General features: G+C 44.0%; 1 protein-coding gene across 16 annotated transcripts in view; it reads left to right on the forward strand.

The window, feature by feature from the left end:
* The window catches only part of LOC119560542, a 55,958-nt gene that overhangs the window by 24,568 nt on the left and 15,020 nt on the right, over positions 1 to 16,370 (forward strand). For 11 of the 16 annotated variants that reach the window (XR_005221028.1, XR_005221027.1, XM_037874047.1 and 8 more), the window contains exons 2-4: positions 9,103 to 9,288; positions 10,167 to 12,543; positions 15,095 to 16,193. Coding sequence is in view for 14 of the 16 variants with exons in the window: in XM_037874047.1 (XP_037729975.1) it covers positions 9,257 to 9,288; positions 10,167 to 12,543; positions 15,095 to 16,193 (3,508 nt within the window). In the remaining 2 variants the exon portion in view is untranslated. The remainder of the gene's footprint in view (positions 1 to 9,102; positions 9,289 to 10,166; positions 12,544 to 15,094; positions 16,194 to 16,370) is intronic. The other 5 variants (XM_037874033.1, XM_037874037.1, XM_037874035.1 and 2 more) reach the window with 3 other exon arrangements.

Below are 16,370 nucleotides of genomic sequence, written 5' to 3' on the forward strand. Positions count from 1 at the left end.
TTAAAATGGGTTTACTCAAGTGACCCAATTGAAAAAATGAATAATACTTGAACCCATTTCAATATAATTATTGTTAGCCCATACTGGTATATAGTTAAAACTTAAAATATGCACAGAAAATTTTAAAAAAGTATAGATATTTATTGTATTCTCGATATTTAAAGAGCTTTGTTTTCCGAGTGTATGCCCCTCTTTTGGCATCCTTCTTGCCTTTAGAAAATCCTTTTTTGGCGACACATGAGTGGGACTGTTTGTGTGGGCGGTGGGTAGGCGGAAATACAAAGCGGTGCGGCACCTGCAGAATGTGGCAACAACGAGGACAAAAGGCAACTAAATTGTTGCCAAGTTCTGCTATCTTTGGCAGCTCGCTTGGCGGCTCCTTTTTAAGGCAATTTATTATGCCTGAAAGCGAATAATTTACACACACACATGCACACCTTTGCTCCCCCGTAATGAATAAGTTATTTGAAAAATGTATCTACACATTTGCCGCTGATATTATGCAGAAGGCAAGAACATGGCTGGCAAGGATATTCTACTCCTGCCACATGGAGCCTGCCACATGGTTGCCAGTCGCGCCGAGCGCTTAATACAAATCAAATTTGAGCATTAATTCGACTAATTGGCGCTTGTAAAATGGGGGAGCGGTCGTGTTCGATGGTAAATTGAATGAAAAGCCCGTCCGGCGGTTTACTACGGTTTATTCAATTAAACTACCCCTTTCGAATGCCCATCTGTGGGCAGCCATGCATTCAAATGGTGACCATGGAGCACTGTCCATTGAAATTGGATTTTCAGTTGGGGCTTACATTCATGAGTCGGCCAACTTTTCACCGACCAACAGAGCTGCCCAAAGTTAAGGTCTCACAAACTAATCCCTCAAATGCTTTCAGATTTCCATAATACGTGGTAGAAGTTAAGAAGTTGGCTTTCATTAAAGTCTCACGCAAACTTTGCAGAAATTGCAATAATATTTTAAGTAAAATGGGATTGTGTGCGTGTTAAATTTATTTTATGCTAGATCAACATATATTACAATTATTGTTCTTTAACAATAGGGTTAAAGTTCTCAAGAAATAATTGTAGTTTCCATGCAGGTGAACTGCCTAGTAATTACCATAATAGTAAAAGTCAAATAAATATTAAGTAGTTCCTGGCTTTTATTGAAGTCTCACGCAATCTTACCATAAATTGGCATAATACTAAAGCAAAATAATTGTGTGTGCACATTTCATGTACTTAACTTTTTAAGTCAGGTTCTTTAATGTGGGTACTTATATTGATTTTTCACATTTAAATTCTCGAGAAAAGGAGTCCAGAACAGTTCCACAACTTTTTCAGAAAGCGAAAGTTTTCTGCGGCTGGCCCCCATCAAGGAATTTTCTACTTTTTGTAAGTTGGGTGCTGCCCGGAAAATTATTTCCCAGTTCTCAGATAATTGTGTTTGGCTTAAATTGAATAATAGATGAGTTCGGTATGTACGCCAACTTATTCAGGTGAAATGAAAATTACAGCTTGCTCCCATTTCCCCCGATAAACATCGCTTTTATATGTATATAGAGAGATAGAGAGTGAAAATGGGGGTCTGTGTGCCCGATTTCTCACATGACTTGCCATCCTCGGCTTTTCAATTTTCGCAATTTCATAATTTTTCATAATTTTATAATGGCCTTGCCTAATTCTGCGGCTGCGGCACCCAGATTCGAGATGTTGTGCATTTCATTTTGCAATTTTCTCAGGCCCCTCCGAGTGCAGTGTAAAATTAGAATTGCACACGAAACTGCAATTGCAATGGCAACAGCAATTGCAACTGCAATCAGCTGGATGCGTCTCCTCAACCTCCTTAAATCCACTTAATTTGGTGCGTGCTCCGCGGATTGCTGCTGATTTTGAGTTTTGCATGCCTCGGCAATTAAAAGTTGGACAGTCGATTCAGCAGGTAATTGCTAGAAGGGAAGATATATCTTCCAAGGGGTGAAGCAGGGGGGATCGGTCGTAATTACAGAAGTCATTATGTTCCTGCGTCACCGTTTCAACCGCCACTTTTTCCACGTTCTCTGAGGTGGGGGCAACTTCTGCTGTCGGGGCAAATGTCAGTGGCAAAAGTTTTTGCTAAACTGTTTGAGTTGTGCAGCCGCAAGCAAACTGTTTGCCAAACTCTGCATGACAGCCAGGCGGTCTCTTTCGCACTCCTGAACTCCGTACATTGAGAAAATAACCATAACCTTTTGACTTTAACATTTGAACTTCTAATATGAAGTGGGTCATGATCAAACACAACCTTCTGGGGAACAAACATGGTGTATACCATTAAATCAAAAAGATGTTAGGAGGATTTATAAGGGAATACTTAGGGACAAATCAAGTTTTTCCAATGTCCCCCATAATAATATAATTTTATCTCTGTGTATACCACATTTGACTGCCGAAACTTCGACTTCTAAGCGGAAAGTCAAGCAGTCAAAGTGCATTTCGAAATGAATTTATGGTCGTCCATCGGGGCGAATGGGTGATATTTTAGTTTACTGCCTAAACTGGCGTGCAAATGAAAATAGTTTGTCTTGCCGGGTCTTCTTATTGAATTTACTCGAAATAAATTCACGAAAAAGCAAAAGAACCAAACAAAGCTTTTTCTTGTGGGTCAAAAATTGCAAATGTTCAAATTTATGATGGCAGACGAATCGTAGAAACCCTGCGCCATGTGTACAAAACCCAGTGCTCGTGTTTGTGACAGAGTGTTCTGATGTCTTTTATAGTTTTATATGTGTGGCATAATCAATAACAATTTGCATTTATATACAATGGTCTGAATGGACGGGGCCATCGGGTTCCCTCCAGACAAATACCCATACTCGAAACAAGACCCAAATATATGTGTATATATTATACACAAGAACTGAACAGCAGAAAAGGAAAACAACAAATATTGAAACGAAATGGTGGAGCATTTACAAGGAAAAGAAACAGGCTGTAAAAAAACGAACTTTCACAATGCAGTGGGGGATATAATATATTATGCAAAATGTGGGTGGGATGAAAAATTAAGGATTCCTTAAGAATATTCTTTGAAGAATTTTACTACAGTAGATGAAAGAAAAAAAAAACCTTTTAAATTTCCTGAAATGTATTTAAGTTATTAGTTTTGTCTTTCAGGATTTTTACTTGTACTTTCTCATAAAGTTTTCCGAGAAAATAAAGAATAAAGAATTTTACTACATAAATGTTGTATTTCCTGAAATGTGCTTCAATTATTACTTCTGTCGTCAAGTATTTTTCCTTGTTTTATTCAGTTTTTCTAGAAAATATTCCCTTAGCTTATCCTATAGAAGGATTTATCAACGCACAGAACTCGAGCAAACGTAATTCCGATTACAAAAGCAGAAAACAATACCGAAAATCCAGCTTTAGTGGTGTCCGAACTCCTTTATAGCCTTCGATATGCTTTTGTCCCTGTTTTTGGTCAACTCGTGTTACATTTTTTTGTCCTATAACCAATTTTTTTTGGCGACAAGCTGTGCAAGAAAATGCCAAACAAATGCACAATAAACAAAAGCGCTCGAACCCAAACACATAGAACCCTCCACACACAGAAAAAGCAAACTTTTTGCGACAACTAAAAACGGCAAAATATTTTTGCTTGTCTTTGTTTCCAGGAGGGGTTTTTCCGAGGAAGCGAGATGGGGATAGGAGGGAGTGAGATGGAGTGGAGAAGTGGGAGGAAGAGTGAGGGGCAGCCATAAACATGGCACACATCCTGGAGGCAAGGACTCGAGTGGCTTTTGTGCTGCTGCCAGAAGCGGAAATGGGTAACAGCACCGCATTCTGGATGCGAGGGTGTGAGTGAGTGGGCAGGATTTTCCAGGTTTCCGCCCCCTCTCTGTTTTCCGACTTTCCTGTGCGTGCCACGTATTTAAATTAGTATGCAACATGAATGACAGCCGCCATTGCCATCGCTCATGTTTCCCTGATAAACTCTTTGCCAGAGTGTCTGTGCCTGTGTCCTTGCCTTGATTTGAATTTTTAACTTGTGCCAGGCGCAAATGAAAGCGAGCATTAGCGAAATGCCAGAGCTCCTGATGGCCTGATGAAATTTCTTCTCAATGACTTATTCAGCTTCCCATGCTCACTTAGCGATTTTCCCCTAACGCTGAACTTTGGCTTCCCTGCGACGTCGGCAGGATATAGGCATCCATTGATAATCACCTTGGAGACAGAGTTACGAAGGAGCAGAACGCGACTTTGCTGTCCTTTTTGCCGCCTGGGCTGCATTGACGCCTTCGCTGCTCCTCGAGAAGGACGTGCCCTGGCTCCTGATTGTGGGTTACAGCGAGATAAAATGGTATTGCACCCACCAGAGGACAACAACCATCATCAGGATGACGATGACGACGACGACAATGATGAGGATGAGGATGCATGCACGTCTGTTGCTCTCCGCTCGTTTGGCGTCTATGCCAATCAAGTCAGCCAGCCAGCTGGGAGGCTCTAAGGACGACCACCCACCACGAGGAGGACAAAAGTGAAAGCAACAAAATCTCCATCATCAAGTGTCATTCTGGGCAGAAGTTGACGCATACATAAGCACACTGGGCCAAACTAGATAGTTGGCTAGGGAATGTCAAAGAAATTAAATTCGAAATGGTCATCCATTCATGTCCCAAGGTCTTTAAAAAGATATTCAACTTTAAACAATGAGAACAGCCTGTACAGGAAAAATTCAAAAATATTTATTGCGATATCTTTGTAATACAATTTTTCTGAGTTACTAGAAGTGTAACATTTTACCCACCACTTACTTTATAATTAATCAACATTAATTAGTTAATATAAACTAGAACCCCCTTGTTTTTTACTGTATATACCGGCTATGTTGAGGCATCTGTCCGTGTGCATCTCTATCCATCTCAATGTGTCCCTCTCGTTCGCCCCCTCGCACAACTATACCCATGAATATTTATGCCCTGTGGCGAGGACCTCCTCTCCGGAATGTTTCGGATGTTGTTTTGGGTCCAGAGAGGGTCAGGGGTTGTTCTAACCCAGCCGTTGTTCTTCCTCAAGAGCACACACTGTCTGGCAAATCAAGTGTGCAACTTTGAATTGGGGCGGCTGCTGTTGCTGCTGCTGCCGGGCTTAAATGTTGTTTAAACAAAACTTTGATTCCATCATACTTGGCCAAAGTATTTAGATTCACCCGTTACCCCGCCCTTTGCATATTGCATCTTTGCGAACTTGGGACCAAAATCCAATTTCCGATGGCAGGTAACATCAAAGCTCCGGGCTTTGGCAACAATCCCCAGACTCTCTGCCAGCCTCAATTAATAACCCAAAACCATGGATCGATCCGTTTCTGATTTATGCTGGCCATCGGCCACCGTATCGTTATGATTTCAGCTTAATGCATCGCCTGCAAAAACAGATGGCCGTCGAATGCCATTAAGCATTATCCGCTACCCATACACACGCACTCAATTTAATGATTGATTTGAGTTTAATTGCTTTCAATTGTTTTGCGGAATGCAAATGCAAATTTTACAAACGGTTGACTGCCCAGGGAGATCAATATGCAATAAGCAAACAGTTTTTGCCCCCCACAATCACGTGTGAACCGAGGCGATTTGTTAAAGTACCGGCCATTCCAGCCATTCCAGGCCCCAGGCAAATATTATGCAACACTTTTGGCCCAAATTCGCATACCCTTAACATATTCGCATGTATCTCCGCCCATTGACAACTCATCAAAAGCGACGGGCAAGGTCATGATGTGCCAAATACCCAGAGGGCTCTCAAGAAAATGGCGAAAAATAAAACCCAAAAGTACATAAGAACATTTCGGCAGAGAGAAAAATAAAAGTTCTTTAAAGTTTACTAAGAATATTAAAAAAAAACTAAAACTTAAACGAATGAATACCTGTTATCGAGAACGATGTCTTCTTAAAAGGGTTTGTTAAATGGAAATTTTTTGTAATAATACTGACAAAAGTCTTTTAAGCTTCAAAACATGTTTTCAAATAGTTTTCCTGGAACTATAGTTTTTTTCCGTGTTCTTCGATCTATGTGTATCTCAATGTGTGGGCCAGTTTTCCCCAGCGCTCCCAAGTTTGTCACACTTTCAGCCGGTCGCTCAGATATTTGCCGTCTTCGTCTGTATCTCAACTTTTCGCTTTTCTTGTTTATTGATTTTTCCTACCCGACCCACCCAAGTTTTGTTGTACTTTTCTCACATTATTTATTGTTCCACTTCGGTTTGCTAGGGCTTTAACTACTTTGGAATCTTTGCTTGATGAGTATTTATAATTGCACTTAGCGTATTACAAGAGTCGAGGAAAAAGAGGGAAAAAAGGAAGCAAAAGGGGCAGGTTTCAATACTAATTAAGTTGGCCAGTTTCTGTGGGCCGCCTTTTTCCGACTATGGCCATGGCCAATTCAAAGTGAAGTGGCCGGTGGAAGTTGTTGGCCGGGTTCTCTCCCATCTTCTCTCCCTTTTCCTCTTAACCTGAGTGGCACTTGTCGTTGTTGGTAATGACGTCATTGCGGGCAGTTGGTGGCTGGATTGCGGGTCAACTCCCCAGCAGGTGTGTCTCCAGTTCTTAGAGGTGTGTGGGTGACAGATAGGCTGTTGCACATGTCACAGCAATTAAACTCGGACCAGAAATAAACAAGTCCCCGATAAGTAGGCAAAAGTAGCTCCTATCAAACCCACATCAAGATATTCCATTTTTCTGACAGGCGGGTCACGACCTCAAATTATAATTATACATATCACAAAAAGCTATCAGAGATAATGGAATTCCACTGTGCATACCACAGGTCGTATGCGCGATTTTATAGAAATTACTCATCGGTAAAAGGGGAAAACTCGCATGCCAATCAAATGCCAAACAAGCGAATTGAACTCGATTATCGGCATAGTTTAGGCCTCATCGTCAATTTTCATATTTCCATCGGCTTTCAAATATTTGTGAACATATGAACAAATAATAAACGGAACAAAAAGGGAAATTCTCGGGGAGTAGTGGTTGGTGGCAGTCCAGTTTCGGTATAAACACACATTGGCCAGATGACCTCTAATCGGCCCCATTGTAATATGTTATATAAATAAGCATAATATGCTGTGTATCATTACCATCAGCCCCGTCGCTTTTTGGGCTGGCTGTATGCCAAATTTATATCATCTTTCAGCATAGTATTCACCATGGTATATGGGTACACACAGTAAAGTAGGTATAGTATGTGGGCCATTTATATGCACATATTTTTTTGGCACATTCTTGTGCCCTCCACGTTGTGTGCATAAAATATTTTTGTGGTAATTTTTCATGCTCACATTAGCGGCGTCTGTCAACCGAAAAGCGGGGAAAAACTGTGAGGGAAAATGTTGCAACATCAAGAAGCTGCAAGGCATCCATTTTCCCCCTCCCTCACTCACTCGCCAGCCCGCATAAATAAATAAAAACCCAGCTCAAAGGACCCCAGAGAGAGAACGAGAGTCCTATCGCTTAATCGGTATTGATTTTGTATTGTTGTGCCACCGCCAATATTTTATTGTGCGTTTTGCTCTGGGCCACGTCTTCCTTCGAGTTTTCAGCCATTGCGCTTTTGGCAAACGCCAGGCGGTAATTGAAAGCCATACAAATTGCCGACCGCCAGGCAGGCAATTATAAAATTGTTTGACCAAAGTTGATTGTGGCGTAAAATAGCCACGGTTACGGACGGCTCTAACCCGCACACACTGGCCAAGAAATAGGAATAGAAAAAGTCTGGCCCTGAATCGCCGTTAACAACGGATCAATTGCTTATTTATTGCGCAACAGTTTCAACAGGACTTTGCTTTTAATGCACGAGTCAAGTTTCAGGCACTGAAAGAAACTAATACTAAAGTATCTAGCTTTTTAGGGCATTAATAAATTGTTAAGGTTTGATATCTTTCAAGCAAATTTGACATTATGTTGGGGTTTTTGGGTTGACAAATTCGTTTTCTCATTGTGATGTTAATTTTACGAACAAGCAATCTTTAAAATAGTCTGTTATCACATGATTCCGTGGAAAACTCCGTCTACAGAAAATAAAATTTTTCGTAACCGCAATTTAGCTCAATGATAAAATTTAACATGATATTACATTACTGAAATCGGCCCCTAACGAATAAAATATCACATTTTTGTATAAAAATATTTATTGATTTTGATGTTTAAGATTAAAGAATTTCATTTGCATAAAACCTTCTAAAAAGCAGATACATTTTTCTGTCTGTTTCTTTTTTTATTGTAAGGGATTCATTTAATGCCCAGACAGACAGACAGGATAGAACCGAACAGAATCGAATGGGTCGAAAAGCCAACATTTTTGCCTTTCCGTTGGAGGCATGTGCCGGAGCTTCAATAAAGGCAATCCATAATTCATTTGGCTAAATGCATTCGAAGCGGGCTCATTGCAGATGCATCTATCCGTGCATTCTGGCCTGCATCTCACAATTGCGGACGTTAAATTGCATTAAAGTTGTCATTCGATAGAGCAGTTATCGAGTGTTGGGCTTCACAAATGTTTGCCGTGTGTGTCGTATCTGGATTTGTCCACTCGACCCGTTCACTGGCATTAAAACCGAATTCGTGTTCAATACTCGACAAGGGAATTATTGTTTCCTTGGAGATGATTTATTTTTTCTTTGTGTTTCGCTTCGGGGAGGCTTCAAACAATATTTATGATGTTTTCAATACGCATTGAATATGCAAACCATAAACAAATTTGAGGCAGTCACCAAACAGAATTAAATTAAATTGAGTTTATCTTCTTGAAAAATGTGAAACACAAAAAAATCAATATAAAAATTAAGCTTTTCGTTTGCTCCCTGCCATTCTCTTTGACTTTTGGCTTTGGTTTCCTTTTTTTGTTAAATTTTTTGCTCTCGTCGAGCGTCGACAAATAAATCTGCGGTCCTCCTCCAATAAAAATAGACACATTCGCAGTTTCAATTGCAACTAGACGGCGGCTGCAATTCCACATTTTTTTGTCGGTTTTTTGGTGCCCCCCAAAAAGTCTGAGGCACACACGCGAAAAACAACGCGAAAAAAGAGGCCGCATTTCAATTGAAAAGTTTTAATTGAGTTTTTGCAGCCAATCGAATAATCAAATCAAAACTCATTACAATAAAAGCGAAAAGGCGGGCGCGAGAAAGAAATTAGTGCAATTCAATTAAGGCAATAAGGCCAATTAAGTTATTAAATCGAATTAACGACAAACCAAAATAAAAAGGTGCAAAATGTTTGGCTGCATTTATCAGCTTTGGGACTGGTGAGTAGCATAAATCTCGTAGATCTCTCTCGGTGCGGTACCCCCGAACCATTCCCCATTTTCCACACCATTTTCCAGTTCCCCCCCTTCCGATCACCCATTTCCGCGCAGAGAAAATGAGGCCGGCAAGGTCAGCCGTGTGTTTGTGGCCGGAGCGGCGACTGCAGTTAATCAATTACGGTCAATTACGCGCTGAGCCAGTTGCATTTTCCACGGCCTCCGTGCCTTCCGCAGTTTGCATATTTTCCCGAAGACCCTCGACTAGGAATTAACCCCTTGTTAACACCCGTGACATATATGAAATGCTTATCGACTTAAGGATTTTCCATAAAGCTGTCTTCACTTGTGGATGTCGTGAAAGGCACTTGGAACTTCCTAATTTAAGAGGTTTTTGGTTGAAATGTTTTTGACTTAATATCAAAGTATACATTTTATTAACTCTCACTACTCATAGTTACTTAATAAAATAAAACTTTGCAATTATGAACAACATATTTTATTATGTCTCTCTTAAATTTTTTATTAAGTAAATTAAAATATAATAAAGCTCCACAGCACTTTCTTAAACAGAAAAATGCTTAAAAAGTTGCTTAAGCTATCCTACTTCGTGGTACTTCTATATTCAAAAGTTAATTTTAAAAATAATTTATAAATCCTGTTGGAAATTTAATTTTGTAAAAATCTTTTATAGTCACGAAATCCCTAAAGAATTCTTTGATTAAAATCAATTAATATATTTTCTGCAGCTTAGGGTTAAATGCCCTGTCCCCACGACCAAATTAAGGCCGTGTGACCTCAACTGATTAAATCACAGTTCCGTCTGCCTGCTGAACTTCCACTGATCGGCTTTCCGCTTTTCCCCTCCTTTTCCATTGCAGGTTGGAGGCGCCGCCCCTCTTCACCGCCGGCACCATGGACGCCAAGAAGCTGCAGCAGCTTCAGGAGGCAGCGATCCTGGCGCAGCAGCAGAAGAAGCTGCCGCTGGCCTACCAGACGAATCTCGTGGACTACCGAACGGCGGCCTACAGCCAGGCGTTGTACCAGCAATCCCCCACGGCCACCAGTTCCAGCGGAGGAGGACCGCTCTCCCCGATCGAGATGCAGCCGCAGTCCAAGCACCACAACCTGATGAAGCACGGTGGCCACGGAGGAGGCACGTCCAGTAGTTCCCACAGTTCCCCTTACCACCAGTCCTACTCGAGCAGTGGAGGAACTGCAGCCGGAGAGCAGCTCTATCAGTCGCCAACGGAACGAACCTATCTGGCGGCAGCGGGAAGATTGCAGGCCAGCAATGCCATGGCCGGGCATCATCCCATCTCTGCCCTCCAGTCGCAGTACCAGCAACTGCAGGCAGCCAAGATGCAGGCCCAAATGGCCACCCAAAGTGAGGCCGCCCAGCAGCAGCAGCGGACATTCGCCATGCGACAGGCCATGAACCCGCCCACGAATCACTACCACATGAGTCAGTCGCCCAGCATGGCCTCCAATATGACCACTCTCACCCAGCAGCAGCAGCAGCAACAGCAGAGGGCTCCTCCCTCCTCGCTTAACTTGCAAAATCAATACCAACCTGCTCAGGGTCCTCTCAAGTTGCAACAACAGCAGCAGCAGCAGCAGCAACAGCAGCAGCAACAACTGCAGCAGCAACAGCAACAGCAGCAACCTGCAATGCCCAAACACTACCAGGAGCAATTGTACGCCCAGCAGCAACAGCTGCAGCAACAATTGCAGCAACAGCAGCAGTTACAACAGCAGCAGCAACAGTTGCAACAACAGCAACATCGTCACAAAAACGACCTGCAAACCCCGGGCAGTGAACACGGCACAGTCTATATCCAACAGAATCATCCCGGTCATGTGGTCAATCAGGCCTGCCAGACCCAGATATCGGCGGTCAAGCCCAAGGCCACGCCCAGTTCGGAGGAGTCCTCTTCCAACTCGGCCAAGAGTCCCACCCATGCCCCATTGGATCGGAAGAAGAGTGCCGGTTCCATACAGGCCCTGAAGTCACCGATTACCAAGAGACCACCCTCCACACCGGTTACCCTATCAGGATGGCTACACAAACAGGGTTCCGAAGGTCTGAAGGTGTGGCGCAAACGCTGGTTCGTCCTGGCCGAGTACTGCCTGTACTACTACAAGGGACCCGAGGAGGAGAAGCTGCTGGGATCGGTTCTATTACCTTCATATCGCGTATCCGCCTGTTTGCCCGAGGACAAGATCTACAGGAAATTCGCCTTCAAGTGTGAGCATCAGAATATGAGAACCTACTGGCTGGCTGCTGATAATTCCGAGGCCATGATGCAGTGGGTTAGGGCTTTGGCGGCGGCCAGTTTGATGCAGGCACCCAGCAGCGGGGAATCGGAGCCCAGTGTGAACTCCTCGCTGAATCACAGTGGCGAGAACTCTGATTCCGGGATTCATACACTGCAATCGCATCCGGGAAAAGGTAATCAGCAGCCCACACCCTCGTCGGAGAATACGGGCAGCAGTGGAGGAGGAAGTGGCACTGGACAACCCCTCTATGCAAATGCACCACCCAAGCCCAGGCGGATCAATGATGGAGGATACTCCTCACCTTCACCGGAGCACAACGAACAGCAGCAACATCATCCACAGCAGCAGCAACATCCTAGTCGCCGCCTCATGTCGCCCACGCAGCCAATCTACCAGCAACAGCAGCAACACCAACGATCTCAGCAGCAACAGCAACAGCAGCAACCGCAGCAACATCATGCCATCTACGACACTCGAACAGGTCATGTGTCCACTGCCTTGCAGTTGCAACAGGCGCAGCAGCAATACTCACTGGATCATCTGGAGGCGCAGTTCCAGCAGCAACAGCTGGACATGGAGGAGCAGATTGTGAGGTTGCAGCAACAGAGGGCTGCGGAGGAGATCTATGGCGAGCGGGAGATGTACATGGCCAAGTTGATGCAGCAGAGGCAGGGTCCGAATGGAGCCTATCCCACCCAGCAGCAGCTGTTGCAGGCGGAGCGGAGGACTCCCGACGCCTATGGACGCTCCAAGCAGCAGCGACTCTTTGCCGCCGCTGCCGCTGCAGCGGATTACGAGGACATCTACAACATGTCGCAGCTGGCGGGAGCCGGCGGCGCAGGAGGCGTGGCCATGTCCGCCCAGGAGGCACTTCTTCAGGAGGCCGCCAGTTACCGCCGACCCCTCAGTCCGCCCAGCTACGATGGAAGTAAGCACGTGCCAGCGATGCCGCAGCGGTACACGCCCAATCACATGGAGGTAAGTGATGGGAGAAAACCTGGCAAAATACAGCTGGGCAACTTGCAAATAACTAGATATTGTAGGGCATCCTATGTTAAACAGGTTTATACATAACATTTTTATTTCTAAGCCATAACAATTTTCTATTGAAAAAATTTTTTTTTATTTATAATGTTTAAGGGCATTATAGAAAGTGGTTATATTATAAAAGTCGTATCTAAGGATAACATTTAAAAGATTTATAACTCTTAAAAACTTTTTTTTTCAAAAATGTATGGACTAATGTACTACTGTCGGAAAAACAAAGGTGAATGTTTTGTAAAATGAAAATTCTTTATTTATTCTCTTAAATCAATATATCCCCTTTAAGGAAATCCTCTCTCTATAAAATACACTTATATCAAAGTTTTTTCCAATCCTCGAAACATGCCAAATAGTCCCTTTTCGTTACAGCCATTAACCCCTTCTTCCTTATTAAAAATTAGACCGGGCCGCACCACACCACGAAAATTGAAAAAAAAACATATTCACCTTACTGTTTGCCCACAGTAGTAAGTTCCAGATATTCTTTAGAGCACTTTTCGTATTTAAGAAGAGATATAGATTTATTAGGCTTTATTTTGACCACCTATTTTTTTACAAGGCAGGTATATTTAAAATATGATGGGTGTCCTATAAAAGTACAACAGTTTTCTGGAAACTGAATACATTTTCCAAGCATTGTTTTAAAAGAACCTATCTGATATAATAAGTTTTCATCAGAAAAAAGTGGTTTAAAATCTCCATCACTGAAGATTTAATGGCACAAGTAGTGAGTGCAATTCTCAAAGACAGTCAAAATGGCAAAGCACTGCCCCGGGCAGCAACGAACTGCGATTCCGATTGAAATTGCGATTGCTGATGACCTGCCACTTGGCATGGCATCCTTGGCTTTATGGGTGCTTCGCGATGGAAACTGGGGGCTGGGAAATGGAAACTGGGAGCTGGGAGCTGGGAACTCTGGGTACTTGAAGCTCGGGGGCGTGGCACCGGCAAAGGTCAGCCCACCAAATCATCTGCGATGCCACTTGATGTTGTCTGATTGCTGCGAATGCTCACAAAAACCCGGGGGGAAAAGTGAGTAGGGGCCTGAGATGATGATGGCGTTTTATTTCCGCACCTCTTTCCCTGACCTAGTTGGAAAGTTTTGCTGCCTGAGACTTGCACCTCTGCACGTATCAGCTTTTCACTTTTATTTGCCCTTGCCTGGAAGCCTGGTGCTCCTGCTGAGATAACTCCTTCCTTGAGCTCCGGTGACTCCATGAAGCCACGCTCACAAAAGCTGCTGCTGTTTGCTGCTTCTGCCGAAAGTGCCCACATTGATGGACGGGTATGGAATGGGATGGGATGGGTGCTCCTCCAGAGTCTTTCTCGGAAACTTTCGGTTTCAAGCAGCTGCTGTCTCGAGTCCGCAGCTCACAATTTAATTGGACTTTAGTGTGTCAGTGGGTTGCTGAATTGCAGACATTTGGGCAAAGGAAGAAGCTCCGCCTCGAGCTCCTCCTCCTTCTTAGCCACCAGTGCAGCAATTTCCTTCGAATGCAACTTTATGCTCCTTCCGGCCTTTTGGGCAGTGGGTGGGGTGATGGTGGTGCTGTGCTTAGTGGGTCAGGTCAGGCCCAGCAAGTTAGCCGGGAAATGAGTCGCGTGCATGATTTATGGCCACGGTTCCTGGGCAAGAGACCAGCTGTGCCGCCTGCCAAGTGTCGAACAAGTTACGGGCCACGCCAATCTGCCACACTCAACTTCTTACAACTTTGAAAGGGATTCACAAAATACCTAATATTCATAAAGTACCCTTTAGTATTGAAACGGTTAGACTTTCAGTATCCTACATTTGCGTACCAACAAAGATTTTTAAGAACTTTCATTCATTTTGAAAATGGTATTTGATGTTTTAAATCAAAAACTTCAAAATCAAACCGAAATTATTTACCCATATAAAGTCATAAAATGTATCTTACTAAACATTTTTTTAAAAAAAAGAGGAGTTGAAGGAAATACAATGTGGTAAAAAATATGTAATTCAGTCAATAGGATTTTGCAAATATGTAGGAAGGTAAAACCTATTTGTAATATATGTATAACTACTTTTTTTTGTTGTTTGGATTTGAGGTCATTTACCAACGGCTTCCAGTTCAAATGTATTTTATTTATTCTTTTTCAACAATTATCAAATTTTAAAAAATTAAAAAAAAATTAAAGGAACGATATCAATTTGTTTGAAATTATTTAGTTCAGTTAATAACAATAGGATAGTTTTATGATTTTCTAGAAAATTAATTATATATGTTGGATTTGAAAATATCCATTTAACAACATTTTTAATGCCTTTTCTTAAATAAAACAATATTTATCGCTTCATATAAGATTCGACTTGTTTTGAATGCATTGTAAGTTCTCCGAGATTTTTAAGAGTGCTGCTCTAGTTAAAAATGCAAAAGCCCAATTACCTCGATTACCGCCATTACCATTGCATAACCCATTCTAACTTTATGCCTTCGCCCTCTTTTTTTGCAACCATTTTTAGGCCAGTGCCGCTGATCAACTAATCAATACCATGGACTTGCGTGCCCGCTCGGCGGCGGCCATAGTGCGTCCCCATTCCGCGGACTTCCTGGAGTACGAGGCGCGTGCCGAGGCAGCTGCAGCCGCTGCCGCTGCGGCGGTGGCCCAGAGTCAGCAGGAGAGTGGTCGTGCCCCGAGGCCCAAGTCCAGTTTGGACATCAATCGCACCCCGGATAGCTTCTACTACTCGGAGGCCAGCTATGCGGAGAAGATGCGGAAGAGTGCCCTGTACCTCCAGAGTGGCGGAGCTGGGCAGGCTCAGCCCCAACAGGCGGGCAGTTATCGCACCGCAGCGGGTGACTTCAATTCCGGGGTGAACACCATTGGCTACGAGAATCCCTACGAGAGGGCCTACAAGCGGCAGGAGCTCCTGGCCGAGGCACAGGCTCAGGGAGGAGCGGCCAGCAGCATGCCGCGGATGAGTCGATCCGCCAGTCAAGGTCGCTCGGTGGCCTCCCAGCTGCAATCTCCCCAGCAGCAGGAGGATCTGCCGCCCCTGAACGTGCATCCGGGTTCCATCTTCCCGCCCTCGATGTCCACGCAGGAGATCATCAGCAAGAACGAGCAGTTCCTGCGCTCCGCCAGTGCCCGGCTGCCCAAGAGAGCTGGTGGCATGGATGATGACTATTCGGCTGGGAACTCGACGACCACTTCGCCCACCGGCGGAGCAGGTGCCTCCAACTCGCCGCAGCATCAGGATGGCGAAAGGAAGCGGGAGGAGTCCATGAAGCGTCTGCTGGAGTGGAAACAGCGCATGCTGCAGTCACCTTTGACCCGCAAGGGCATCCAACAGGGCGGCAGCAACATGTCCGCCATGTCCAAGCTGGGCAGCAATCCGAACATCCTGCTGGCCTCCACGGCGGTGGCCAGTGGAGCACGCTATGGCCCCCAGGCGGGCAAAACGGGTCTGGTGGTGGGCAACGCGAATGGCAGTGGTCAGGTGGCCGGGAATCAACTGCAGCCACCTTCCACCTCCGGAATCCAGCGATCCCGATCCGAGAGCCAGGCCAACATAGGACCCGGCGGAGTGGTGTACAACAGCTACTCCTCGGACGATGAGGGTGAGTCTTGATCAGCGATGACATCCCATAAGTATTCCCCATTCTGCTTGGCTTCAACTCTGTCCCTATACGTCTCTTTCTCTATCTGTAACTGTCTCTACTACGTATCTATGGCTACGTTTATGCGGTGGTAAATTAACAATATTCAAATAATGATTACGATATAATACGAATATT

Source organism: Drosophila subpulchrella, unplaced genomic scaffold (genome assembly GCF_014743375.2).
Source record: "Drosophila subpulchrella strain 33 F10 #4 breed RU33 unplaced genomic scaffold, RU_Dsub_v1.1 Primary Assembly Seq354, whole genome shotgun sequence".
Taxonomy (NCBI): domain Eukaryota; kingdom Metazoa; phylum Arthropoda; class Insecta; order Diptera; family Drosophilidae; genus Drosophila; species Drosophila subpulchrella.